Below are 27,979 nucleotides of genomic sequence, written 5' to 3'. Positions count from 1 at the left end.
AAAGGACAGAGACACAGACATCATTCTCTCCCAGCATCTCTCCCATTTCTCAGGTGGGCAGACATGAAGAGGACTCATTACAGAGGAATCACAGCAGGAGAGCAAATCACTGATGCCAGAGTCTGGTCTCCTCTCCCAGGAGCCAGCGGTGACCCAAGGCCTGGTATGGGGTGGAGCTTCAGAGGCCAGTGAAGGCTCTGGAGTTGTGTTCAACAGATGCCTCCAGGAAGCCTTCTGGGATCACAGCAACTACCTCCATCCTTCCTAATTGTAGCCCTGCCTTGTGGAGGAGCCCTTCCTCTGGGGAGGTGTTCAGCAGATCTCCAAGTGTTGGTCTCTGGGGACGTTGTACTTGAGCTTGTGGGCTTCGAAGAGATTTTCCAGCTCCTTCATGTAGCGCTGGTGAAGCCTGTCCACCTCCTCCTGGGAGGGATGTGGTTTCTTCTGCACCTCGATGGGCTTCCCCACTGCAAGACACAGAGGTGAGTGGTGGTCCAGAGTAGGAACCACTGAAGGCGCAAGGACCTTGGTGTTCCTACTAGAATGGTCATCTGAGCAGGTAAGCACTCTTTCTCCCTCCCTTTCAATTCTATTTTGCATTACAGATTCTAAGATGTTAGGTCAATTTCAAGCTTCTGATATATCAACAATACAGTCAGCAGGCATTTGCATGCATTATCTCTTCTGTTATGCTAACAATCCTATAGGGAAATCACCTGATATTATTCCTGTTTGACTCTTGAGGAAATGAGGCCCATGGCAGTTAAATAGCTTGTTCAAGGTCACATAGCCAGGAAAAATCAGTACCAGAGTATAAGCGTTGGGGATGTGCACTTAGCCTCTGGGAAAGGTGAATCTGGGATTCTCAGATGCCATGATTGGAAGAGCTTATGTCTATGGGAGAAGGTGGATCAGAAAGCAGCTGCCATGTCTTCTCTTGGAAATGGTCTGGAGGTAGCAGTTCTATAAACATTCCTAAGTATAACACCACACAATGCAACAAAATTTTGATAGAGGAGGTTGTCTGAACTCAATTACGAAATGACTGGGTGAGTAGAGATGAACAGCTCCATTAGCACTACCATTGGAACCTAGTTGGAATTCAGTAAGAAACCAAATAGCTGAAAGATGGTGCCAAGTCTATGGACTAAAACTCATGCCCATTATTTACAAGGAAATCCCTCTGGCTCTCCTTCAGACTGCTGATTGCTACTTTACACACAATTCTAACAGACCTGCAATGGTATTGTATCTATCTTCTCCAATTACTGTCATTAGACACTGTGGTCAGAATTAAACCCTCTTTGTCTTGCATAATAAAAAGTCAAATACCCTTATCAAACTTCAACTTTGTTACCAATGGCAGGGTGATCTCTTGGAAGTGATTTACCTTCTGTGCATCTATGTTTGCAATCAATAAAATGGGGATGAGAGGCCCTCCAGTTGAGCTATTTCAAATTCTGAAAGAGGATGCTGTGAAAGTGCTGCACTAAATATGCCAGCAAATTTGGAAAACTCAGCAGGGGCCACAGGACTGGAAAAGGTCAGTTTTCATTCCAATCCCAAAGAAAGGCAATGTCAAAGAATGCTCAAACTACAGCACAACTGCACTCATTTCACACAATGGTAAAGTGGTGCTTGAAATTCTCCAAGCCAGGCTTCAGCAATACGTGAACTTTAAACTTCCAGATGCTTTAGATGTTTCAGAAAAGGCAGAGGAACCAGAGATCAAATTGCCAACAACTGCTGGATCATCGAAAAAGCAAGAGAGTTCCAGAAAAACATCTATTTCTGCTTTATTGGCTATGCCAAAGCCTTTGACTGTGTGGATCACAATAAATTGTGGAAAATTCTGAAACAGATGGAATACCACACTCCCTGACATGCCTCTTGAGAAACCTGTGTGCAGGTCAGAAAGCAACAGTTAGAACTGGACATGGAACAACAGACTGGTTCGAAATAGGAAAAGAAGTACGTCAAAGCTGTATATTGTCACCCTGCTTATTTAACTTTATGCAGAGTACATTACGAGAAACGCTGGACTGGAAGAAGTACAAGCTGGAATCAAGATTGCTGGGAGAAATATCAATAACCTGAGATATGCAAATGACACCACCCTTATGGCAGAAAGTGAAGAACTAAAGGGCCTCTGGTTGAAAGTGAAAGAGGAGAGTGAAAAAGTTGGCTTCAGTTCAGTTCAGTTCAGTTGCTCAGTCATGTCCGACTCTTTGCGACCCCATGAATCGCAGCACACCAGGCCTCCCATGTCCATCACCAACTCCCGGAGTTCACTCAGACTCACATCCATCGAGTCAGTGATGCCATTCAGCCATCTCATCCTCGGTCGTCCCCTTATCCTCCTGCTCCCAATCATCCCAGCATCAGAGTCTCTTCCAATGGGTCAACTCTTCACAAGAGGTCACCAAAGTACTGGAGTTTCAGCTTTAGCATCATTCCTTCCAAAGAAATCCCAGGGCTGATCTCCTTCAGAATGGACTGGTTGGATCTCCTTGCAGTCCAAGGGACTCTCAAGAGTCTTCTCCAACACCACAGTTCAAAAGCATCAATTCTTCGGCGCTCAGCTTTCTTCACAATCCAACTCTCACATCCATACATGACTACTGGAAAAATCATAGCCTAGACTAGATGGACCTTTGTTGGCAAAGTAATGTCTCTGCTTTTGAATATGCTATCTAGGTTGGTCGTAACTTTCCTTCCAAGGAGTAAGTATCTTTTAATTTCATGGCTGCAGTCACCATCTGCAGTGATTTTGGAGCCCAAAAAATAAAGTCTGACACTGTTTCCCCATCTATTTCCCATGAAGTGATGGGACCAGATGCCATGATCTTCATTTTCTGAATGTTGAGCTTTAAGCCAATTTTTTCACTCTCCTCTTTCACTTTCATCAAGAGGCTTTTTAGTTCCTCTTCACTTTCTGCCATAAGGGTGGCGTCATCTGCATATCTGAGGTGATTGATATTTCTCCTGGCAATCTTGATTCCAGCTTGTGCTTCTTCCAGCCCAGCATTTCTCATGATGTACTCTGCATATAAGTTAAATAAGCAAGGTGGCCATATACAGCCTTGACGTACTCCTTTTCCTATTTGGAACCAGTCTGTTGTTCCATGTCCAGTTTGAACTGTTGCTTCCTGACCTGCATATAGGTTTCCAAGAGGCAGGTCAGGGAGTGTGGTATTCCCATCTCTTTCAGAATTTTCCACAGTTTATTGTGATCCACACAGTCAAAGGCTTTGGCACAGTCAATAAAGCAGAAATAGATGTTTTTCTGGAACTCTCTTGCTTTTTCCATGATCCAGATGTTGGAAATTTGATCTCTGATCCTCTGCCTTTTTGAAAACCAGCCTAAACATCTGGAAGTTCACAGTTCACGTAGTGCTGAAGCCTGGTTTGGAGAATTTTTAACATGACTTTACTAGCGAGTGAGATGAGTGCAATTGTGTGGTAGTTTGAGCATTCTTTGGCATTGCCTTTCTTTGGGATTGGAATGAAAACTGACCTTTTCCAGTCCTGCGGCCACTGCTCAGTGTTCCAAATTTGCTGACATATTTAGTGCAGCACTTTCACAGCATCATCTTTCAGGATTTGAAACAGCTCAACTTGAATTCCATCACCTCCACTAGCTTTGTTCGTAGTGGTGCTTTCTAAGGTCCACTTGACTTCACATTCCAAGATGTCTAGCTCTAGGTGAGTGATCACACCATCGTGATTATCTTGGTCTTGAAGATCTTTTTTGTACAGTTCTTCTGTGTATTCTTGCCACCTCTTCTTGATATCTTCTGCTTCTGTTAGGTCCATACCATTTCTGTCCTTTATCAAGCCCATCTTTGCATGAAATACTCTCTTGGTATCTCTAATTTTCTTGAAGAGATCTCTAGTCCTTCCCATTCTGTTGTTTTCCTCTGTTTCTTTGCACTGATCGCTAAGGAAGGCTTTCTTCTTGCTAGTCTTTGAAACTCTGCATTCAGATGCTAATATCTTTCCTTTTCTCCTTGGCTTTTCACTTCTCTTTCACAGCTATTTGTAAGGCCTCCTCAGACAGCCATTTGGCTTTTTTGCATTTCTTTTCCATGGGGATGGTCTTGATCCCTGTCTCCTGTACAATGTCACGAAACTCTGTCCATAGTTCATCAGGCACTCTATCTATCAGATCTAGGCCCTTAAATCTATTTCTCACTTCCACTGTATCATCATAAGGGATTTGACTTAAGTCATACCTGAATGGTCTAGTGGTTTTCCCTACTTTCTTCAATTTAAGTCTGAATTTGGCAATAAGGAGTTCATGATCTGAGCCACAGTCAGCTCCTGGTCTTATTTTTGTTGATTGTATAGAGCTTCTCCATCTTTGGCTGCAAAGAATATAATCAATCTGATTTCGGTGATGACTATCTGTTTATGTCCATGTGTAGAGCTGTTTCTTGTGTTGTTGGAAGAGGAGCGGCAGCTGGGAGGAGCTACCCCACACCCGAGGCCAGGGTGGTGGCCGGGAGGAGCAATCCCACATCCAAGGAGCAGTGGTTGCATGGGCGCAGAAGTGCCGAAAGGAGCTATTCCACGTTCAAGGTCAGGAGGGGCGGCATTTAGCAGATACCCCTCGTCCAAGGTAAGGCACAGCAGCTGAGCTTTGCTGGAGCAGCAGTGAAGAGATATCCCACATCTAGGGTAAGAGAAACCCAAGTAATATGGTAGGTGTTGCCAGAGGGCATCAGGGGGCAGACACACCGAAACCATAATCACAGAAAACTATTCAATCTAATCACCCTAGGACGACAGCCTTGTCTAGCTCAGTGAAACTAAGCCATGCCGTGTGGGGCCACCCAAGACAGGCATGTCATGGTGGAGAGGTCTGACAGAATGTGGTCCAGTGGAGCAGGGAATGGCAAACCACTTCAGTATTCTTGCCTTGAGAACTCCAAGAACAGTATGAAAAGGCAAAATGATAGGATACTGAAAGAGGAACTCCCCAGGTCAGTAGGTGCCCAATATGCTACTGGAGATCAGTGGAGAAATAACTCCAGAAAGAATGAAGGGATGGAGCCAAAGCAAAAACAATACCCAGCTGTGGATGTGACTGGTGATAGAAGCAAGGTCCAATGCTATAAAGAGCAATATTGCATAGGAACCTGGAATGTTAGGCCCATGAATCAAGGCAAATTGGAAGTGGTCAAACAGGAGATAGCAAGGGTGAACGTCGACATTCTAGGAATCAGCAAACTAAAATGGACTGGAATAGGTGAATTTAACTCAGATGACCATTATATCTACTACTGAGGGCAGGAATCCCTTAGAAGAAATGGAGCAGCCATCATGGTCAACAAAAGAGTCTGAAATGCAGTACTTGGATGCAATCTCAAAAATGACAGAATGATCTCTGTTAGTTTTCAAGGCAAACCATTCAATATCGCAGTAATCCAAGTCTATGCCCCAACCAGTAATGCTGAAGAAGCTGAAGTTGAACGTTTCTGTGAAGACCTATGAGACTTTTTAGAACTAACTCCCCCCAAAATGTCCTTTTTTATTATAGGGGACTGGAATGCAAAAGTAGGAAGTCAAGAAACACCTGGAGTAACAGGCAAATTTGGCCTTGGAATGCAGAATGAAGCAGGGCAAAGACTAATAGAGTTTTGCCAAGAAAATGCACTGGTCAGAGCATAGTTGGCTTATAGCTCAACATTCAGAAAACTAAGATCATGGCATCTGGTCCCATCACTTCATGGCAAATAGATGCGGAAACAGTGGAAATGTTAGGGGAAACACACTGATTGAAACCGCCTACACTGACCAGTCACCATAGTAACCATTTGCATGAGTTGTTTTGTGACAGGATGTCCTGGTAAGGAGCAGGGAACTAATAAGCCTCCATCAACCAGAAGAGTTCAGGAGAGGTCAAAAGGAGACACCACCTGTCTGGCCACCTCCCAGAATCCTTCTCTCTGGCATCCATCTTGGCTGAACAAGTTGTGCACCACCAGGAAGGACTCTGAGTCAGAATGATTGGCTAAGGACAACCCGGAAACTAATCCCATCACCATAAAACCCGAGTCTGCAAGCCATGTGACAAAGCTGTTCTCCTGGGTTCCCTTACCCTACTGCTCTCCACCCGGGTGCCCTTTCCCAATAAAATCTCTTGCTTTGTCAGCAGATGTGTCTCCTCACACAATTCATTCCCAACTGTTAGACAAGAGCCCAATTTCAGGCCCTGGAAGGGGTCCCCCTTCCAGCAACAAATGGTGACTCTGGCAGGGACTCTTCTTTGCTGAGACTGACATCCTGACCATTTGGGATACTCAGGGGCCAGCTTGCCTGCCAATGGACCAGACACAGCAACCACAACTGGGACATTTTTGTCCCTGGTCTCTTCCTGACACAGAACAACTGGGCAGAGTGCCCCGACCGGTAAGGAACAAGAGACTTTATTGACCTCTCACCCCTTCCCTCTCTCTTTCCTCTCCTTAACCTTCCTATCCTTCCCCGTTTTTCTAGTCCCCCAGTCCTGGATGCAGGAATCTGGTCGAAGGGCCTCAGCCTGAGCTGAGGATTGGAGACTGATCACCTCCTCTTGGCAGAGAACTCGAATTCTGGTTCTGGTCTGGTCTGATTTCTGATAGGGCTGAGTTCCAGTCCTCCCTTCTCTGGAGGCCCAGGGTAAAGTCCCATAATGCCTGGGAATCTGCAGGTGGCAGGAGACGTCTGTAAGGCCACCCCTTTTGTCCCCCTCTCCCGCCTCCTTCCCCTTCTTCTTTCAACCTGGCTTCCTTTCCTCCCTTTGAAATCTTTGAAGACCTGAGATATTTCCCTTTACTCTGTTAGTACTTGGATCTGAAGTTATGTGTCTCTATAGGTTTTCTGAGGGACTGTATTCTTGTATTTAAGGGAGTGTCTGATGAGGACTGCCAGGTTTATATGTGTGTGTTTTAACTCTGTATTCTGTGTTGTGATTTTTGATGACCGTTTTGCTTTATCTGGCCACCATTTGGTTTAGACCTGTCACCATTTTGTTAGAATTTGATTTTCTTTCCCTGTTCCTTGAGACCAGGGCTCTCAAGAACACTTATCTAGACCATCTCTAACTCCTGAGACTGAGGGAAAGGGGGAAAAAGCCTTTAAATTGTTTATTTATTTCAACTGTTTTTTTATAAACTAGTAAATTTTATATTGTAATATCTAATTAATGACTAAACTTAGAAAATGAAGCTAGATCTTACATTGTGTCTGTCTAAATATGTCTTGGTATGTCTTTGTCTCTGTGTAACATTTTTGAGGTTAATTTGTAAATGAGTCCTATTTAATTGGCTTAAAGAAATGTAAGGGCTTATAAATCAAATAATTCTAAGTCAAAGAATAAATTCCAGGTTCATGTGAACTGGGAAATATTCAGTTAAATACCTGATATTAATGTTTGTTTGTTGACCTATCTAATATAGACATGTCTTGGAGTAATTAATATTAAGTAGAATATTTTCATTGTACCTATGTTTAATATAAGTTAACTATTATATCTGTTACAAGTTTGTCAACAAGGAAATTACCTCGAGTGAAGAAACTTCTAAAAAAATGTAAACGAGATATGAGCTTTTATATAAACTCTCTTAAGAATAATTATTCTTTAGGAATATCTGTCTAAAATAGTCTCTCCAGACTGGCATAACTTGAATTTCTAAGGGTTGTGCTAAGTGTGCTAAGTGTTGGAAGTCTATTGAATAGTTAGGTCATTTCCAAATAAAATAAGATTTTGAAACATTTACTACTAAACACTAATTTCCTTTTACAGAGAAACTAAAGAGATTTGGGACTATAAATGAATAATGTTTGGTGCCATCCTAAAATGTTCTAAGAAAGCAAGGGTTTTAGAAATTATCACTGGTATTTATGCTCACCAATCTATAAAATGCTAATATAAAAGTTAGTTCTTGGTTGCTAAAGGACAGTAGGAAGTGTGTTTTCAGTTAAAAAATAAAAGGTATAAAAAATACTAAAAAGAGTTCTAAATGATCAGGATTTTCTAAAATTGGATTACAATTAGTTAGATAAAAGGCTTTTGTTAAGAATGACACAACCATAAGAAAAATGGTTAGAGTCAACTAGGTCCAATATGGAGGAGCTGATTTTCACTAGACCTTGAGCCTTGGTATTTACGCCCATTGTGACATATCAACAAGCTAAATGGCACACCCATCGACACTGACTAAATCTGACCAAATGTTCTAAATGCTTTCAATTGATCTTTTTGATAAAACTTCCTAAATCGAATTATTTTGAAGTTCCTTTGACCTCTAGCTAACTTTGGGGTGCTTCAGAGGGCCCCTGAAACATCCCAAAGAGAGATATTAAACTGTGTTTATTTGGTTGGTTGCTGCTACTGCTGCTAAGTCACTTCAGTCGTGTCCGACTCTGTGTGACCCCATAGACAGCAGCCCACCAGGCTCCCCCGTCCCTGGGATTCTCCAGGCAGGAACACTGGAGTGGGTTGCCATTTCCTTCTCCAAGGCGTGAAAGTGAAGTCGCTTCAGTCATGTCCGACTCTTCGCGCCCCCATGGACTGCAACCTACCAGGCTCCTCTGTCCATGGGATTTTCCAGGCAAGAGTACTGGAGTGGGGTGCCATCGCCTTCTCTGATTTGGTTGGTTAAATTACATGAAAAAGATTATCAAATGAATAATAAATCCTCTCATGTTATAATGTATGGTAAAATTCAGTTCAGTTCAGTTCAGTCGCTCAGTCGTGTCCGACTCTTTGCAACCCCATGAATTGCAGCACGCCAGGCCTCCCTGTCCATCACCAACTCCCAGAGTTCACTCCGACTCAGGTCCATCGAGTCAGTGATGCCATCCAGCCATCTCATCCTCCATCGTCCCCTTCTCCTCCTGCCCCCAATCCCTCCCAGCATCAGAGTCCATGGTAAAATTACTAATACAGATATCCTAGAAATTACATGGAGTTCTTAACATTTTGATATGTGCTGGTATTTTAATGGAAAACCTGATGACTCCGCAAAAGATAACAAAGGACTGAATGAACCAGCGAATATGCTTATTACTTTTATGGTTTCTATCTGAAAAATTACAGGTTTCAATCTTGTGTTTTCTGGGAGTAAGGAAAACCTTCCTCTCAAACTAACTATGAAAATAATTTGGTAAAATTATATGTTATAAACAAAACAATTATATTTTCTCTCTATCTGACTCTTCCAGAAATTTGAAACTCTTGGGTTTCCAGTAAGTTTATCAAATGAGACAGGAAGGTTATCTCATTAACAGGTACAAAAGTCTCAAAAATTTTTTGAGACCTTAAAAAGGGAAGACTTCACCTAAATTTGTTAGGCAAAATCTGTGGTAAGCCTTTGGTGTGAGTTTCCCAGCCCTGTTTTATTTTAAAAGTTCAGTCTGAGATTCTATATATGTTTCAGATCAGTTCAGTTCAGTCGCTCAGTCGTGTCCGACTCTTTGTGACCCCGTGAATTGCAGCACGCCAGGCCTCCCTGTCCATCACCAACTCCCGGAGTTCACCCAGACTCATGTCCATCGAGTCCGTGATGCCATCCAGCCATCTCATCCTCTGTCGTTCCCTTCTCCTACTGCCCCCAACCCCTCCCAGCATCAGAGTCTTCTCCAATGAGTCAACTCTTCACATGAGGTGGCCAAAGTACTGGAGTTTCAGCTTCAGCATCATTACCTCCAAAGAAATCCCAGGGTTGATCTCCTTCAGAATGGACTGGTTGGATCTCCTTGGAGTAAGCGTCTATTAATTTCATGGCTGCAGTCACCATCTGATGTGATTTTGGAGCCCAAAAAAATAAAGTCTGATACTGTTTCCATTGTTTCCCCATTTATTTCTCATGAAGTGATGGGACCTGACGCCATGATCTTCGTTTTCTGAATGTTGAGCTTTAAGCCAACTTTTTCACTCTCCTCTTTCACTTTCATCAAGAGGCTTTTGAGTTCCTCTTCACTTTCTGCCATAAGGGTGGTGTCATCTGCATATCTGAGGTGATTGATATTTCTCCTGGCAATCTTGATTCCAGCTTGTGTTTCTTCCAGTCCAGCGTTTCTCATGATGTACTCTGCATATAAGTTAAATAAGCAGGGTGACAATATACAGCCTTGAAGTACTCCTTTTCCTATTTGGAACCAGTCTGTTGTTCCATGTCCACTTCTAACTGTTGCTTCCTGACCTGCATACAGGTTTCTCAAGAGGCAGATCAGGTGGTCTGGTATTCCCATCCATTTCAGAATTTTCCACAGTTTATTGTGATCCACACAGTCAAAGGATTTGGCATAGTCAATAAAGCAGAAATAGATGTTTTTCTGGAACTCTGTTGCTTTTTCCATGATCCAGCAGAAGTTGGCAATTTGATCGCTGGTTTCTCTCCTTTTCTAAAACCAGCTTGAACATCAGGAAGTTCATGGTTCACATATTGCTGAAGCTTGGCTTGGAGAATTTTGAGCATTACTTTACTAGCATGTGAGATGAGTGCAACTATGCAGTAGTGTGAGCATTATTTAGCATTGCCTTTCTTTGGGATTGGAATGAAAACTGACCTTTTCCAGTCCTGTGGCCACTGCTGAGTTTTCCAAATTTGCTGGCATTTTGAGTGCAGCACTTTCACAGCATCATCTTTCAGGATTTGAAACAGCTCAACTGGAATTCCATCACCTCCACTAGCTTTGTTTGTAGTGATGCTTTCTAAGGCCCACTTGCCTTCACATTCCAGGATGTGTGGCTCTAGACGAGTGACCACACCATCGTGATTATCTTGATCGTGAAGATCTTTTTTGTACAGTTCTTCTGTGTATTCTTGCCACCTCTTCTTAATATCTTCTGCTTCTGTTAGGTCCATACCACTTTTGTCCTTTATCGAGCCCATCTTTGCATGAAATATTCCCTTGGTATCTCTAATTATCTTGAAGAGATCTCTAGTCTTTCCCATTCTGTTGTTTTCCACTATTTCTTTGCATTGGTCGCTGAAGAAAGCTTTCTTATCTCTTCTTGGTATTCTTTGGAACTCTGCATTCAGATGCTTATATCTTTCCTTTTCTCCTTTATTTTTCGCTTCTCTTCTTTTCACAGCTATTTGTAAGGCCTCCTCAGACAGCCATTTGGCTTTTTTGCATTTCTTTTCCATGGGGATGGTCTTCATCCCTGTCTCCTGTACAATGTCACAAACCTCATTCCATAGTTCATCAGGCACTCTATCTATCAGATCTAGGCCCTTAAATCTATTTCTCACTTCCTCTGTATAATCATAAGGGATTTGATTGAGATCATACCTGAATGGTCTAGTGGTTTTCCCTACTTTCTTCAATTTGAGTCTGAATTTGGCAATAAGGAGTTCATGATCTGAGCCACAGTCAGCTCCTGGTCTTGTTTTTGTTGACTGTATAGAGCTTCTCCATCTTTGCCTGCATAGAATATAATCAATCTGATTTCGGTGTTGACCATCTGGTGATGTCCATGTGTAGAGTCTTCTCTTGTGTTGTTGGAAGAGGGTGTTTGCTATGACCAGTGCATTTTCTTGGCAAAACTCTATTAGTCTTTGCCCTGCTCACTCCGCATTCCAAGGCCAAATTTGCCTGTTACTCCAGGTGTTTCTTGACTTTCTTCTTTTGCATTCCAGTCCCCTATAATGAAAAGGACATCTTTTTTGGGTGTTAGTTCTAAAAGGTCTTGTAGGTCTTCATAGAACCATTCAAATTCAGCTTTTTCAGCATTACTGGTTGGGGCATAGACTTGGATTACTGTGATATTGAATGGTTTACCATGGAGACGAACAGAGATCATTCTGTCATTTTTGAGATTGCATCCAAGTACTGCATTTTGGACTCTTTTGTTGACCATGATGGCTACTCCATTTCTTCTGAGCAATTCCTGCCCGCAGTAGTAGATATAATGGTCATCTGAGTTAAATTCACCCATTGCAGTCCATTTTAGTTCACTGATTCCATAAATGTTTCAGCAAAATAAAATGTCTATGATCAATTATGGTCATATAAATCATCAGACCAAAGTTAGTGAGAAGAGACCTATTTTGGAAACAAGCTAGCCTTAATTTGGTTATATTTGGTAAAAATGAGGGTAATTTTAGGGAGAAAAAGATATTTTAATAAATGTTAAATCCCAGTTTGTTAATGGAGATCTAACAATGAGGTAGTAAGACTCATTTATTGGACAGTTGTTTGCTGTTATGTGGTATTAATGTAAAATTTAATTGAAGTCTTAAAGAACACCCTAAGTTTGTTTCTGAAGCTTATCTCAGTAATCTATCGTTGGATGAAGATCAGATGCCTCATGACCGGCAACCAAGACTGGAAAAAGACATAATTTAAGGGACTGTCTCCAACCTGGATGGAAGTGTTAGGGGAAGCACACTGACAGAAACCACCCACCCTGGCCAGGCATCATAGTAACCATTTGCATGAGTTGTTATGACAGGAGATCCTGGTAAGGAATACGGAACTAATAAGCCACCACCAACCAGAAGAGTTCGGAAAAGGCCTAAAGGAGACACTGCGTGTCCGTCCACTTCCAAGAATCCCTCTCGCTAGCATCCATCTAGGCTGAGCGATGCGTGCGCCACCAGGAAAGACTCTGAATTAGAATGATTGGCCAAAGACCACCTGGAAACTAATCCCATCACCATAAAACCCGACATTGTGAGCCATGTGGCAGAGCAGTTCTCCTGGGTTTCCTTACCCTACTGCTCTCCACCCAGGTGCCCTTTCCCAATAAAATCTCTTGCTTTGTCAGCAGATGTGTATCCTTGGACAATTCATTTCTGAGTGTTAGACAAGAGCCCAGTTTCGGACCCTGGAAGGGGTCCCCCTTCCTGCAACAGAAGGACTTTTTTATCAGGTACTTTTAACTAGCTCATGCACAATGAAACTGCAGGAAAATTAACTCTTAGATTAATTCCCACTTCCAAAGGCCCCTACACTGGATTGGTCTATAGAAAAGACAGCTAACCTGATCGCACCTTAAAATGATGCTCAAACAGGAGAAACTACACTACACCAGGATGAGAAGATGACATCAGAGGTAGACAGCTTACCCAAGATGCTGGACCTGACTCATATGATCATTTATAATGTTTTCTTGATTTCTTAGACCTTTGCATATAAATCAAATGCTTTTCTATCATAGGCCTGATCCTATGGTAGTTTTAGAAATCAATCCACTTGTTGGGTTTGCGGCCAATTACCTGTGTCTAGTTCTGGGTTACCTTGGTAAGTTTCTCTACTACAAGACTCTAACTGGTTGGCCCCAAGAAAATTTACTTAAAAAAAATTATAGTCATATTCAGGTCACTGTGATATTACTAGATGGGATCCCCTCACTGGGCCAATTAATAATGCCTTCTCTGACTCTGGTCATAAATTTGAACTTTTTTCTATTATTCAAGCTGAATCAGAGCAACAAGAAAAGCTTCAGCAAAGGAGGAAAAAAGTCTCCCACTATTATGGGATGGATTTATATAGATAACACCAGGATATGGTAATTTAGGTTTAAAGTCTCCTCTGTGTTGGAAACAATTAAATCATACTAAGGATAATCAGTCTAGTAACACTAGAAAACTGAGCTATGTGCCTTATAGACGGTGGTGCCAGTATATAATTTCCCTGGAAGATAAAGATTCTACAGAGTAGACTAAGTCAGATGACCTGAGATATACTGGGCTACATCTAATGGAAGCTCTTAACTTGTGACTTTACTAATACTGCTGGCTATGTTATTTGTATTTCACCTGTTTTACAAAATTGCTGTTTCTTACACTGCCAAATGTGTGTCTGAGGCCTCTAATAGAATAATATATAGTCCCATATGAGATCAATGTTGATAACAGTGTAACTCTAGATATGGGAAGAAGCAACAAGAGGGAATATTTTCCTGGACCAAGAGGCTAGCAAGACAGGTGGTCCAGAGAATTTTGGATACTGTTTTATGGCCTAGTCCAGTAACAGCACATTGAGTGGCCTGTCAACAAAATCTTTGCCAAACCTGAGAATGGACATTCTCAGCACCATGGGATAAAATGGTCATGAAATGCCCCCCTCAAAATCATGGTCAAGTTTATGAGCAAAAAGGGGCTCTGCCAACTGAAGACTGATACTCACCATCTACATCTACAAAGATTAACTCATGGCCACCGCAACTGCTGACTTTCAATGCCCCTGAAAGGAGTTTAGGGTGAAAATCAGGAATGAGGCACTCTGTGCTCTGGGAAAAACTGGCAGAACAGGCCTTCAGATAGTTAGATCGTTTCAGGAGAAGATTTTATGAGTTCCAATTCTTGCATCGTCTCATACCTAGAAAAACACTGATGTCATTAACGGTGACATCTGCTTTGGCTATTAAGGAAAAATTTTACAATTAAAAGTCAAAATAGAGTAGCTATGGTTCAGACATCCTGGGAAATAACTAGGTGATACTATGATACTATGGGTGTAATTTCAGATTAGACGTTGTATTGCTAAACACGAGTTTTCTGAGTTGTGTCAGGCTTAGATGCCACCATTCTCAAAACAATGTCTGCTGGAAGCTAGTAACTGCAACCTTACTTTTTGTAAAACTAGGTAACTGACTCCCTGGCTACAAGTCTCCCCAAAGTGCCAGGTCCAGACTGAGTTTCAGGCCTATTCTTCTAAAAAGAAATGAGATTTATTTTGTCTACTAAATTCCAGTTATCACTCCTCCAACTACTTCTAACTGGGTCTGTTACACCAAAATGGCAGACCAAGAGATTGAGATTTTAATTATACAAGACTCAGATCTAGAACTTGGAACTCAAATACTTCCAATTCAGTGTCTACACTCCAAGCTGAGGCAGTCCTATGCCCCATTTTGACAGGAAGTTATCACAGTCATAGTTGCCCTGTTCCCTAAGTGGATGAAACTGGAGCCTATTATACAGAGTAAAGTAAGCCAGAAAGAAAAACACCAATGCAGTATACTAACACATATATATGGAATTTAGAAAGATGGTAATGATAATCCTGTATGCAAGACAGCAAAAGAGACACAGATGTATAGAACGGACTTTTGGACTCCGTGGGAGAGGGAGAGGGAGAGGGTGGGATGATTTGGGAGAATGGCATTGAAACATGTATACTATCATGTTACAAACAAATCTCCAGTCTATGTTTGATACAGGATACAGGATGCTTGGGGCTGGTGCATGGGGATGATCCAGAGAGATGATATGTGGTGGGAGGTGGGAGGGAGGTTCAGGATTGGGAACTCATGTACACCGTGATTCATGTCAATGTATGGCAAAACCAATACAGTATTATAAAGCAAAGTAAAGTAAAAATAAAAATTTAAAAAAAAAAGAAAACTGAGCAGGACTCTGTGGGGCTCTGGAGTAGAGATATGTTCTGTGTTCTCCATTTCTTGTCTGTAGGATATAGGCTTCATTCAGCCTCATTGACCTTCCCTGAGTTCCAAAGGGTGGATTCAAACAACTGCTAATCAGGGAAAGGAGGGGATACAGAAACAGGAGAAACAATCAAAGATTGGTACAACCTCCAGACAGAGTCCTGGTTCCTACTCAAAGAAATATGCATAACAATGTCTTTGAGCTGCCACCCAGGTGGAGGATGGTAACTTCAGACTGAACACAAGATTCCTGGAGCACAGCTCTGTTGCCTCACCACCAACCAATCAAAAAGGGTCACAAACCCTGCAACCCTCACCCCAAATGTTGCCTTCTGTTTCCAGGGGCCAGAGATGACCATCCTGTTAGGTCTCCTGTTTGGCCCCTGTCTATTTCATCTCTGAAAAGGGCCAACAGTTTCAAACTAAATTGCTGTTATTATAAGGGTGAATGCTGGTTTCAGGCCAAAAAAAAAAATACCTTGACTTAGATCTGGTAGAGAGAGACTTCTGCTCTGCTAGGCAGGCCTACGAGTCTTCCCTGGTGGCTCAGAGGTAAAGCATCTGCCTGCAAAGCGGGAGACCTGGGTTCAATCCCTGGGTTGGGAATATCTCCTGGAGAAGGAAACGGCAATCCACTCCAGTACTCTTGCCTGGAAAATCCACTCCAGTACTCTTGCCTGGAAAATCCCATGGACAGAGGAGCCTGGTAGGCTACGGTCCATGGGGTCGCAAAGAGTTGGACACGACTGAGCGACTTCACTTTCACTTAGGCAGGCCTATGCCCTATGCCCATGCACAGCAGGAAGAAATTAAGAAGAAAGAGACCTCCACCCCAATTCCCAAGAAGTATCTTAAGTATGAAGTCTCTCATGGGGGAGTTGTTAGGGGAAACACACTGATTAAAACCACCCACCCTGGTCAGGCACCGTAGAAACTATTTGCGTGAGTTGTTTTATGAAGGAGGTCCTGGTAAGGAATAGGGAACTAATAAGCCAGCACCAACCAGAAGAGTTCTAGAAAGGTCGAAAGGAGATACCGTGTATCCGTCCACCTCCCAGAATCCCTCTTGCTAGCATCCATCTTGGCTGAGCGATGCCTGCACCACCAGGAAAGACTCTGAATTAGAATGGTTGGCCAAAGACCACCCAGAAACTAATCCCATCACCATAAAACCTGAGACTGCAAGCCATGTGACAAAGCTGTTCACCTGGGTTCCCTTACCCTACTGCTCTCCACCCGGGTTCCCTTTCCCAATAAAATCTCTTGCTTTGTCAGCAGATATGTCTCCTCCAACAATTCATTTCCACGAGTTAGACAAGAGCCTAGTTTCAGGCCTTGGAAGGGGTCCCCTTCTTGCAACAGAAACAGTATCTGACTTTATTTTGGGGGGGCTCCAAAATCACTGCAAATGGTGATTGCAGCCATGAAATTAAAAGATGCTTACTACTTGGAAGGAAAGTTATTACCAACCCAGACAGCATATTGAAAAGCAGAGATGTTACTTTGTCAACAAAGGTCTGTCTAGTCAAGGCTATGGTTTTTCCAGTGGTCATGTATGGATGTGAGAGTTGGACTGTGAAGAAAGCTGAGCCCCAGGGAAATGATGCTTTTGAACTGTGGTGTTGGAGAAGACTCTTGAGAATCCCTTGGACTGCAAGAACATCCAATCAGTCCATTCTAAAGGAGATCAGTCGTGGGTGTTCATTGGTGGGACTAATGTTGAAGCTGAAACTCCAATACTTTGGCCACCTGATGTGAATAGTAAATCATTTGAGAAGACCCTGATGCTGGGAGAGACAGAGGGCAGGAAGAGAAGAGGATGACAGAGGATGAGATGGTTGGATGGCATCACCACTCAATGGACATAGATTTGGGTGAACTCCGGGTGTTGGTGATGGACAGGGAGGCCTGGCGTGCTGAGATTAATGGCATTGCAAAGTGTCAGACGTGACTGAGCGACTGAACTGAACTGAACCTCACAAGTTGTTGGGAAAACTAAGCCGCTGCATGTAAGGAGCCAGTGCAGTGCCTGACACAGGCAGGGGCACGGTGATCGGTAGAGGCTCCTGGCCATTGTGCTCCTGTTACTCTTCTCATTCTAGACTGCCTTTCATAGGCTTACTTGACGGTGTGTCTGTTTCACACACTGAAAAGTGTGCTCCACAATGTCAAGGGTGTACTGCTTTATGTCCAGGTCTCCTTGCAACACAAGCCCAGGCCTCTTACTCTATAGCCCTTCCCCTCCCAGCCCGGGTCTAGGCTCACCCACAGTGGTGATGGGTCGGCGGTAGGGCATAAGACCAAAGCTGTACTGGAAGACTCCACGGCCATAGAAGAGCGGGATGGAGCCTCTAATGCTCTTGTGAAGTTGGTCTTGAAACCACCGCAACCAGGAACCAGGAGAGTTCTCAACCTGCTCATAGATGTCATTCTCCCCAAAGGAGAAGATCGGCACCAGATCTGCCCTAGAGGGAGACAGGAGAGAGGGCGCATGGAGGGGCAAGAAGGCATAAGCTGGTCATCTAGCTTCCTGAAGGGACCTAGTGAGCAGGAACTGGAACAGAGGACAGAGCCCTGGGACAAAAGTAGGAGGCCTTGGGTGTCTCCCAGACCTGTCATGGTCTTATTTTAGAATTTCAGGCAGGTCATGGCTCTTCTCAGGGCCAGTGACTGGCACTCAGATTGATACTGAGTCCATGCTCACTCTGCTTGTCACAAGATAGGCTAGTGAATCTGAGACAAAGTGTTGGGATGAGAAGGGACTTATTTGGAGTGGCTGACCAAGAAGATGGCAGGCTAGTGCCTCCAAATAATAATCCTGAAGGGCTGATTGCCAAGTTCTTTATGGATCATAGATTGGGATATAGGTGAGGAAACTAACTAAACAGACTATGTGATCCTTGCAAATGTCCCCTAGAGTGAGGAGCCTCAGGCAGGAGAATGTGTTAGTTTCACTTCCTTACATCATTTACAGGAGGGCAACTCAGGTTATCTTCCTTAGGCTCATTATGCCTTCCTACAGTAACAAAAGCTGCAGATGAGGGTTAAAGTCACAAAAGCAGGTCCAGCACAAGTTCAGGATTAACCGTTTCTGGTTACAGGATCATAAGACAAAACAGAATACTGCTGAGAGTTCTCCCAGATATAAAACATCTGCAGTCATTCTGAGAAAATCTCTTCCAGCTAGCTTAGTATTCTTCACTGATATTTAAAATAGGAGAATAGCTCTAAGTTATGTCTTAAGCTCCATTCTCCCAGAGTTCCTAGATCTCTGCTGTAATGCAACCTTTCAGCAATATGACCTTTGACACTTAATCCCTTTAGTTACAAAATCTTCCTTCTAGAATCTTCTCTGGGTATGTGGGCCTGAGACAGTGCGTCTATCACCAACATACAATGTTCATTGTTAATGAATGGAGATGCTGCCTGCCAAAATAGGATCTGCATTTGCCTCTGCAGTCTTCCCTCTAAACTACAATCCTTGCCAATCTCCAGCCCTCTCCCCAGTACCCATGCATCAGGGCCAGCCTGATGAAGCCCTTTCGGTTCCGCAGCACCAGCTTGTAGGCTCCCGGCCTGGCATTCAGTGACTCCTGGACGCCCCCAACAACAATGGACAGCAGGTTGCCACCTCCTTTCCTGTTCAGAATGTGAGTAGCACTCTCCTTGTCTGATGAGACCAGCCCTGGGGAGAGAGGAAAGCAGTCACGTACAGTGTGAAGGGAGCAAGCACGGTTCAGGAGTATGTGACTTGGGCTCTCCCCTACTCCCCAGCTGGGAGTCCCCTGATGACAGGCACTGAGTGTTACCCCTTTTCCCAATTCTCCCACCAAGGCCAGCACTGAGTACCGAGCTGTGGGAAATGCTTCTTTTGGGTCTCATCTCCTTGTCTACTACACATTCACTTGCAAGAAGTATGGAACAATCAGGCGTCCTCATTAAAAATCCCTCCTCTGTCTCCAGCCCTCATAGTCCTGGGATAGAAAGAGAGGAAAAATTCACCTGAAGACATGAGGTAATCCCTGTAGACCGGGGCCCAGAAACACCAGTGCATCATCATCAGATGTGAGCGGATGCCTGGGAAAACAGAGGAGAAGCCCGTGCCCTCCGTGCACAGGTTGGTAAAAGCTCCAGTGCAGAGGATCCCATGAGGGTGGAAGCCAGCAAGGTAGTTCCGGGAGGGGTCCAGTTCAGCAGTCTTGACCAGCTGCAGGGACAGCAATCTGGTGAATCAGGGCTGCACCCACTCCCCCAAAACCCCACTCCAATCTCCCTGCTAAGTTTCTGTGCTGACCTCTTCTATGTGTCCCCTGTGCCCAAGTGCTATCACACCCCATGTGAGTGTCCTGTGATGAGAGATGGCCTGTCTGAGGATCCTTGTCCCTGGTGCAAGCAGGAAGCAGAGAAGACGCTCAGGGAGACTATGGAATGAAAGGGAGAACACAGTACCACGAATGGATGAGGCCAATGCCGCCTGCTTGGGAAGGAAGAACTGTGCCCAAGGCAAAGCTAGGACTCCTGGGAAGAAGGCTGGAGACAGGCCATTGTCCCATGTGAAGGCAGACCTTGTTCCAGGCAGAGCCCTACCAGAATGAAGGAGTCATCAGGGAGTGAGCCTCTCACCAAGTTTTGCGGTATCTGGAGTTCTGTTCCGGGTAAAGAGCTGGACTGCTGAGTTCCTGTGACTTGGTGTAAGAGACCTCAGGATGCTGAAGGTAGAGGTTGGGAGGAAGGCCATGAAGTCTCTAGTGATGCCCGCAGGTGTGGGTGGAGACGGGTCAGGAAGGTGTCCTGTCAAGTCTGCAGCACTTCCTGACACCAGGTCACAGCCTGCCCACAGCACTGCACCCCTGCTCAGGCCTTAGCCTCTGTAGACACTGCTGTTCCTGGATATGAACTCTTACACAGAAACCCAGCTCCTGAACTGATCATCAGGATGAAGGGGAATCAATTGTCATCAGGGAAACACTGCCTGAATCTGTACCATTACCATGTTAGGAAGCCCATAAGATGCATTTAGAAAGTTCCAGTGCTCAGAAGTAGCCTCCTAAATTCTCTAGAAACTCCACCATTAGGCTCTAGCTTATAGAGTCACAGCACAAAGGACTGTGAGTGGAGTACCCCAGCAGAATTGTTAGCACAAAGAATGTTGCTTGCCTGCCTTCAAGCCAGCAACCACTGTAGCTGCAACTGACAATGGGCCTTGAAAGGAATTCAGGATGGAAGAAAATAGGATACTGGTCAGAGAGTGAGGATGCACATGCAGGAAATATTGCAGTGAGCCCAGATTTTGTTCTCCCCATATGTAGAAAAACATGAAAATCATTAACTGGAGATGTCTGCGTTTTGACTGGCAGTAATCTTTTGATGTTTAGCTACATGGCTGGTTTGGCTTTGTTTTTTTCAACAAAGCCCCATAAGTACTGACTTCTCCTGTCCCTTTTAGAACAGCTCCTCAGAGATTTCTGAGAGGCTGTCTCTGAATACAATCCTCAGTAAGGCATTGGAACAAAACACCTGACAACTCTAAGGTTGTACACTTGTAGCCAGCAGAGCCTCCCTGAACCCCCTATCCATGGCCACTGAAGATCCCTGCAGGGCCTGCTCTGTTGAGGTGTGTGGATGACTTGGAAGTTGTCCTGGGAGGTGACAAGAGTCAGACTCTGTGAGCCACAGCGCCTCCTGCAGGCCTCAGTCCAGGACTGAGGGACAGTCCAGGACAGGGAGGTGAAAGTGCATGTCATCTCTCCCTCTGCTGGCCATTCAGTGGTACTGCCCGCCGTCTGCAGCTGTTCTCGCCACAGGACTGCAGTGGCTACAATCCTGAACCCTGTGCTCATGAAATTTCTGCAAAGATGTTTCCCACAATGTCAGTAGTGTCTTATGCGAGAAATACTCTGGAGGAGATACCTGGTTACAGGAGGGACAGAGCAGACACAGATAAGACCGGCACAGAGACGCTCAGCAGAGTTTTCTGCCAGATGTGCAAAAGACAGCAGTTCCAGGTGATAGGAGAGCCAGATGCTGTCCTCAGAAGCCCCAGATCACCTGATGTCTCATGGAATCCACACAACCCAATGATGTATGTGGCAGCATTTCCACTTTACACATGAAGAAACTGAAGCTCAGAGAGCATGTGTAACTCACCTAAGGTCATACAACTGGCATGTTGCAGACCCAGATTACAACCTATGATGTCCACTCCCAGAGGTGACACAGTATCCATTCTTCTCTCCTGTGTCCAGAGAAGGCCACCTGTCCCTGCCTGGCACCTCTCTGTGTCCACATTGCCTTCCTCCTCCTGTCCCCCACTAGATAATTAACCATAACAACTGCCTACATCCAAGGGTTTAGCCTGTCTGGGATTCAGGAATGGAGCAAACGCCAGTTCACTGAAGTTCAAGGGCCTGCATCCCTACAAACTGATCCTTGGGCCCAGGCTCCAGGGTACAAAATGGACCTGAGGTACCATGAGCCAGAGATCAGGGATTAAGAGATAGGCAGAAGAGGAGGAAGTGGACTGTTTAGTGGCTCCCTGGGGAAACTGAGATTCAGAATGAGCACAGCTCTGTCCAAGGACACGTAACATATCAAACATGCAGGGGCAGGATACACCCTGAGGGCTCTCTGCTCTGTTCCTATTCTCTGAGCCAATGCACACACTTTAAAAGCAGTCAAAAAACCTGCTCTGTATCCTTGCTCACACCTTCTTCCCTATCAGGGTATCAGTATCATCATCTGATAAAGTGTCAGCCAGATGCTCTGAAAGCTTGTTTCCATTACAGATTCCTTCACACCAAACTTAGACTGTGGAGGGATTCACACCTGTCGGATACGTAAGTGTGCGGCACTACATGGCCTACTGGGTTCCTCAAATCCTGTTCATTCATCAGTTGTCATAGTGGCCTCACCTCACGGAAGTTAGTCAGACAAAAGCTGATTCTTCCCCTAGCCACATAGTGGTAGAAGCCTGTCTCCTGCTCCCGGCCCAGTATTCTGCTCCCTGCACACAGGGTCACACTTCCACATGGACACATGGGGACTATGGTCCTGACCACTCCCTAGTCAGCCCCTTACTCACCGAGATGGGGAAATAGTCCTTCGTGTACTTCCATATGGTCCAGTTCCTTATGAAAGAACTCTGCCTGCCTGCCTGCCGTGGCGTGTCTCGATCCAGGTACCACCAGATCGCATACAGGATACTGATCATCCAGAATCTTGTGAACAGGAGGCCAATGAAGACTACACAGCAGATCAAGTCTGGGAAGGGAAGCAGGAACCATTAGCGGTCAGAAGTATGAAGGAATGAGCTCTCCGCATATACCCCGCTCTAGCAGCACTGTCCATTCCAGCCCTCCTCCTAGGAGGAAGAGACCAGCTTCCCAAGGTTTTGAGGAGGACGGAATGCTGTAAACACCACCAGTGTCACATTGAGAGCCTGGATTTGAAACCAGTTGGCCTACTCGCATTGTCCCACTGCACCAGATCGCTTACTCATTCGAGTCTTCCCCCTCCACCTCCCCCTCTGTCTGTACACCAGATGCTCAAAAGAGGCCTAATGGAGATGTGACTGGATGAACTCTTTCTGGTATCCATTCTTTAGAACCCCAGAGAAAAGGTATTCTTTCTCCCCAGCCCACTTCCTGTCTATCCCCAGCCCATCTTTCCATAGATAAATCCCACCACATTGCCCCTTTAGTTAAAGACCCCTCATGACTTCTTATAACTTTGACGCTCAGCTCAAGCAACTCAGCCTGAACTCAAGCTCCTCACTGGTGGCCCATACCCTCTCTTGTTCCAGTCTCACTCATTACATGCCCCTCATGTTCCAGCTACGCTAAGTTGCTCAGTTGATAAAAATCCCTGAGCTCTAGCTTTTGCTGAGCTCTTTCCTTTGCTGCCAGGCCCTGTCCTGCTGAAGGAAGGAGGGAGGAAGAGGGCAACTCAGGCCTGGTCTGTTCATCAGGACTGCAGCAGGGCCAGAGACAGCCCCAGTGAGCAATTCCTCCCAGACTTATGATTCTGAGTCCCTTCACAGGATAATCCTGGTTTTGACTCAGGGTCAGGTGGTCTTTGGGACTGTCTTTAATCTGATGCTAATTGAGCCTCAATGTTAGAGAATATTGTGTCCTCTCCATTCCACTCCTTCCACTGAACACCCTTTGCTCATACTCATAAAGAAGTTCATCCCCCAACTGTAGTCCATTTGAAAGTAGGGCAAACCAGGACTATCATTCATGTCCAACTTCATGCAGCAGGGGACTTCTGACCCAGTCTGAATAGTGCTTGTGTGGGCGCTAAGTTGCTCCAGTTTTGTCTGACTCTTTGCAACCCTGTGGACTGTAGCCCTCCAGGCTCCACCGTCCATGGGATTCTTCAGGTAAGAATACTGGAGTTAGTTGCTATGCTCTCCTCTAGAGGATCTTCCAGACCCTGAGATCAAACCAGCATCTCCTGTGGCTCCTGCATTGCAGGCAGTTTCTATACTGCTGAGGCACTGGGGAAGCCCAGTCTGAGTAGTAGCAAAGTGCATAAATCAAAGTAGTTTGGGGCTCACAAAGGCTCCCTTTCTTCAGAGCACCTCCAGCCTGTCAGGTGCTGGTGGTTAAGCCCTGAACAACGGACAGGAATCCCTGCCCTCCTGGTGCTAACTTCAGGGTTGTGTTTGGAGTGCTTTATTTTGTCCCTTCAATATTAATGATGGTAAAATATGTTCACCATATTCTAGTCATCGATATGACTCTTTGGTAGTTTATTATTTTTTTAAGTTTTCATTCAGTTCAGTTCAGTTCAATCTCTCAGTTGTGTCCGACTCTTTGAGACCCCATGAATCACAGCATGTCAGGCCTCCCTGTTCATCACCAATTCCTGGAGATCACTCAAACTCATGTCCATCGAGTTGGTGATGGCATCCAGCCATCTCATCCTCTGTCGTCCCTTCTCCTCGTACCTTCAACTCCTCCCAGCATCAGGGTCTTTTCCAATGAGTCAACTCTTCGCATGAGGTAGCCAAAGTACTGGAGTTTCAGCTTTAGCATCAGTCCTTCCAAAGAAATCCCAGGGTTGATCTCCTTCAGAATGGACTGGTTGGATGTCCTTGCAGTCCAAGGACTCTCAAGAGTCTTCTCAAACACCACAGTTCAAAAGCATCATTTCCCTGGTGCTCAGCTTTCTTCACAGTCCAACTCTCACATCCATACATGACCACTGGAAAAACCATAGCCTTGACTAGATGGACCTTTGTTGGCAAAGCAATGTCTCTGCTTTGAGTATGGTTTATTTACATGTTCTATTAGTTTCAGTCATATAGGAAAGTAAACCTGTTAAACTCATACACATATTGACTCTGGCTTTTTTTTTTTTTATTCCTTTCCTATACAGATCATTACAGAGCACTGAGGAGAGATCCCTATGCTTGCAGCAGATTCTATTGTTATCTATTATATATACAGTAGTGTTGTGAATCCAAATCTCCCAATTTATCCTCCCCCCATCCCCTGGTAACCACAGGTTTCTTTCTACTTCTGTTTTGTAAATAACTACTCTGTACCTCTTTTTGATTCTGCATATAAGTGATATCATGTGAGATTTGTCTTTTCTTGGCTATCTTTGCTCAGTTTGACAGTCTCTAGGTCCATACCTGTTACTAAGAATGACATTCATATGTTCCTTTTTATGACTGAGTAATATTCCATTGCTTGTATTATGGCATCTTCTTTATGTAGTACTCAAATGGATTCTTGGGTGTCTTCCATGTCCTAGCTATTGTAAATGTGCTATTGTGAACACTGGGGAGATTCTATCTTCCAAATTATGGGCTTATGACAGAAGCCTTATGGAGAACAGTATAGAGATTTCTTATAAAACAATTAGAATACAATAGGACCCAGAAATCTCCCTCCTGGAAATATATGTGAAATAATTTTTGAGAGTCAATTTGGTGTAATTAAATTAATTCACATTGTTGTGTAACTATATCAACCTTCATCTCAGAACTCTTTTCATCTTCCTAAACTGAACCTATGTACCCAAGAAATTAGAACTTCCATCCAGGTCGAGAGAATAAAACCAACTTGTTAACAGCGGTTCGTTGTAGGGTAGGATTTGGGGGAAATCCTTGACTTTTAGAATAGACATTTCGTTTCGATGTGTTAAAATAGCATGTATTTGCTTTTCAGGCAGAAAAAAGAATTTTAAAATGTGGGCATTTCTACTTGATCAGAAAAACCTCCCCCATCTAAACATCTCCCTCACTCTGGCCTCTCCTTTAAGTACTGTCAGCAGGCAAAATCCTAACTTGGGTGCATTTTCAGCCCCTGAAGAAAGAAAACACCTTCTTTCCCCTCATAACGACAAGAAGGAAAGATGTAAAATCCCACTTTACTGAGACCCAGAGAGGGTGTTCAGGTTGGCTAACCTCATACAGAAAACTAGCAGGATGAGTGGTAGTTTCAATTCTATTATGTCCATATCATGCTCCCAACATTCATTCATTCAACAAGCATTTATCAACATTAACTCTTCTAGGAGATGGAGATGCAGATGAGAACAAGACCAACTATCTGAAAGGAGCTTACCTTTCTGTGTGAGTGTGTGAATTCTAGAGAAGAGGAAAGAAACAGATTAAACAAGTAACCCACTGGAAAGTACTTGTTGCTGGGGCCTGAGTCCTTAGTAACAGGTCCCGGTTGACATTTCTGGCCACATCTTTGCCCCTCCCCAAAGAGCTGCACTAGGCCAGCATGAACCATCTGCTCATATGCGCATATGTGCAACATTTACTGGCCTCCCGGGAAAACTTACTTTCCTAATGGCCTGTACATTCTGTCTTGTACATTTATCTCCTAATATCTTTGGAAAAGAGCCCCTTCTCTCCACCCACTGCCAGCTTCCCTAGACCAGGGTAAGTAATCTTTTAAAGACCCAGATTGCAAGCATTTCAGACAATGGGGCTCAAGAGGCAATGTGGAGGATATTGTATAGGCGCAAAATCATTTAAAATGCAAAAGCCATACTTCACTCATGGGCTGTACAAACACAAAAATAATCAGGGGACTAGCTTTCAATCATGGCTCTATGAGGTGACAGCTGATATAGATTTTGACCTTGTAATTGAGCAAGACCTATGCAGCCTTCCTGGGAAAGATCTCTTGTGTCCTCTGCCTGCCTCTTATTTGTAGAAAATCCTCAGCTTCCTAAGCCTTCACCAAATTCCAAAAATAAAATTATAAAGAGAAATCATAAACATGAAAGAAAACAGTCCCAATCAAGAAAATAACAGTTTAACCATTCCACAAATTCAAAACTTTTTAGTTTGTTCCCAAGAACCATAGATAATATTGAGACTCATCATTGAGCGGTTTTGCAGATATTGAACTCCCAGCAGGTGGAAGAGGTTGCTCACCAGCGCATAGACCTCAGACCAGGGGAAACCAGAAGGCTGATGATGGTGACTCCAAGTTACCTCACCACCATCCATCAGACGACTCTCTAGGAGTTGATCATGCACCCACCATCTCTAGTTCACCCAGTCTCTAGACACCGTTCCCTGGTAATCAAAGAGGTTTCAGGCATTTTTGAGCCTTAAGTCTCTGGACTCCTTGATTGGCTCCTGTAATAAAGCCTGCACTTTCTCTGACCACAACCCAGTGTCAGTATAGGAGCTTTACTGTGCTCCCACAAGCAGACCCAAATCTGACTTGCTAACAACTGCTCCCTGTCATCTCTCTGCCCCCAACACCCCAACCAAGAAGATCCCTAAATTACAGCTTGTCTCCCACAGATTGGACCTTGTCACTCCTGTACCTAAAGTCCTCTGGGGGATCCCCTTTGCCCTCGAGATAAGAGTCAAGGTACAAGCTACTGTTCCTGGCATCAGAGGGTCTGGATGCCTTTTCTCAGCCCCCTCCTTCTAGCTCCAGGCCCAAGGTTACTTGACTCTCTGTCCTCCTCTGGACACTCCCAGGTCCCAGGCTAAGCTGAGGTGGACACAGACAGTCAGACACACACTCCTGTTGGTAAAGCTCGCCCAAGGCCCTGTGAGCAAGATGTCCCTCATCCCAGGTGATCCCCAGGCAATGAGCTCAGCATCCACCTTAGGACCTGTATCTTTCCCCATCAATGCACCATGTGCACCTGAAACGGCAGGTGTTCATGGCCTCCCAAATCCATCTCAGCTTTCCTTACGCAGGGCCAAGTAAGAGAAGATCAACTGCAGGACCGCGAAGGTCTGCAGCCTGCGTTCCAGTGGCACAAACAAAGGTGCAAACTCCACCATGCTGATTCCTCTGCTTCCTCTGGAGGCTTCTCTGAGCTCTGCTGTGGTCTGAGACACCTGCTGGGTTTTGTTGCTGCCAGAGCTTGTTAAGCATCTGTGGGAGTGTGGGGGGCTGAGGGTGGATTTCCAGCCAGCCATAGAGTCCCATTGCACCTACCCTGGCAGGGAACAGTATCCTAGGTGAAATATTCAAAACCACCTGGCCTGGATGAAACTTACTACAGAGAAAGAGAAGTGCAGTGGACTCCAGGCAATATATTATCTGCCAGATCACCTTTGCTCAAATCTTGCCCACTACTGGGCAATTGAAGCAG

General features: G+C 44.5%; 1 protein-coding gene across 1 annotated transcript; it reads right to left on the bottom strand.

Annotated features, from left to right (window-relative positions):
• Positions 1-312: 312 nt before the first annotated feature.
• Positions 313-27,665, bottom strand: LOC138420596 (2-acylglycerol O-acyltransferase 2-like). Its single transcript, XM_069553908.1, has 6 exons — positions 27,575-27,665; positions 22,470-22,648; positions 19,391-19,595; positions 18,899-19,073; positions 17,654-17,853; positions 313-467 (listed from the first exon to the last, which is right to left on the bottom strand). The coding sequence occupies exons 1-6, from the start codon at positions 27,663-27,665 to the stop codon at positions 313-315; spliced, it is 1,005 nt and encodes a 334-aa protein (XP_069410009.1).
• Positions 27,666-27,979: the final 314 nt, after the last annotated feature.

Source organism: Ovis canadensis, chromosome 15 (assembly GCF_042477335.2).
Source record: "Ovis canadensis isolate MfBH-ARS-UI-01 breed Bighorn chromosome 15, ARS-UI_OviCan_v2, whole genome shotgun sequence".
Lineage (NCBI taxonomy): Eukaryota > Metazoa > Chordata > Mammalia > Artiodactyla > Bovidae > Ovis > Ovis canadensis.
Note: the sequence above shows the minus strand (reverse complement) of the source record. Positions and strands in the feature narration are given on the sequence as shown.

Excerpts from the sequence above, each read along its gene's own strand:
- LOC138420596 (XM_069553908.1), bottom strand. The coding sequence starts at position 27,665 with ATGGTGGAGTTTGCACCTTTGTTTGTGCCACTGGAACGCAGGCTGCAG. Across the intron at positions 22,649-27,574 it reads CTTCTCTTACTTGGCCCTGC|ACTTGATCTGCTGTGTAGTC; the intron begins GTAAGGAAAGCT and ends TTCCCTTCCCAG. Across the intron at positions 19,596-22,469 it reads AGGACTATTTCCCCATCTCG|CTGGTCAAGACTGCTGAACT; the intron begins GTGAGTAAGGGG and ends CTGTCCCTGCAG.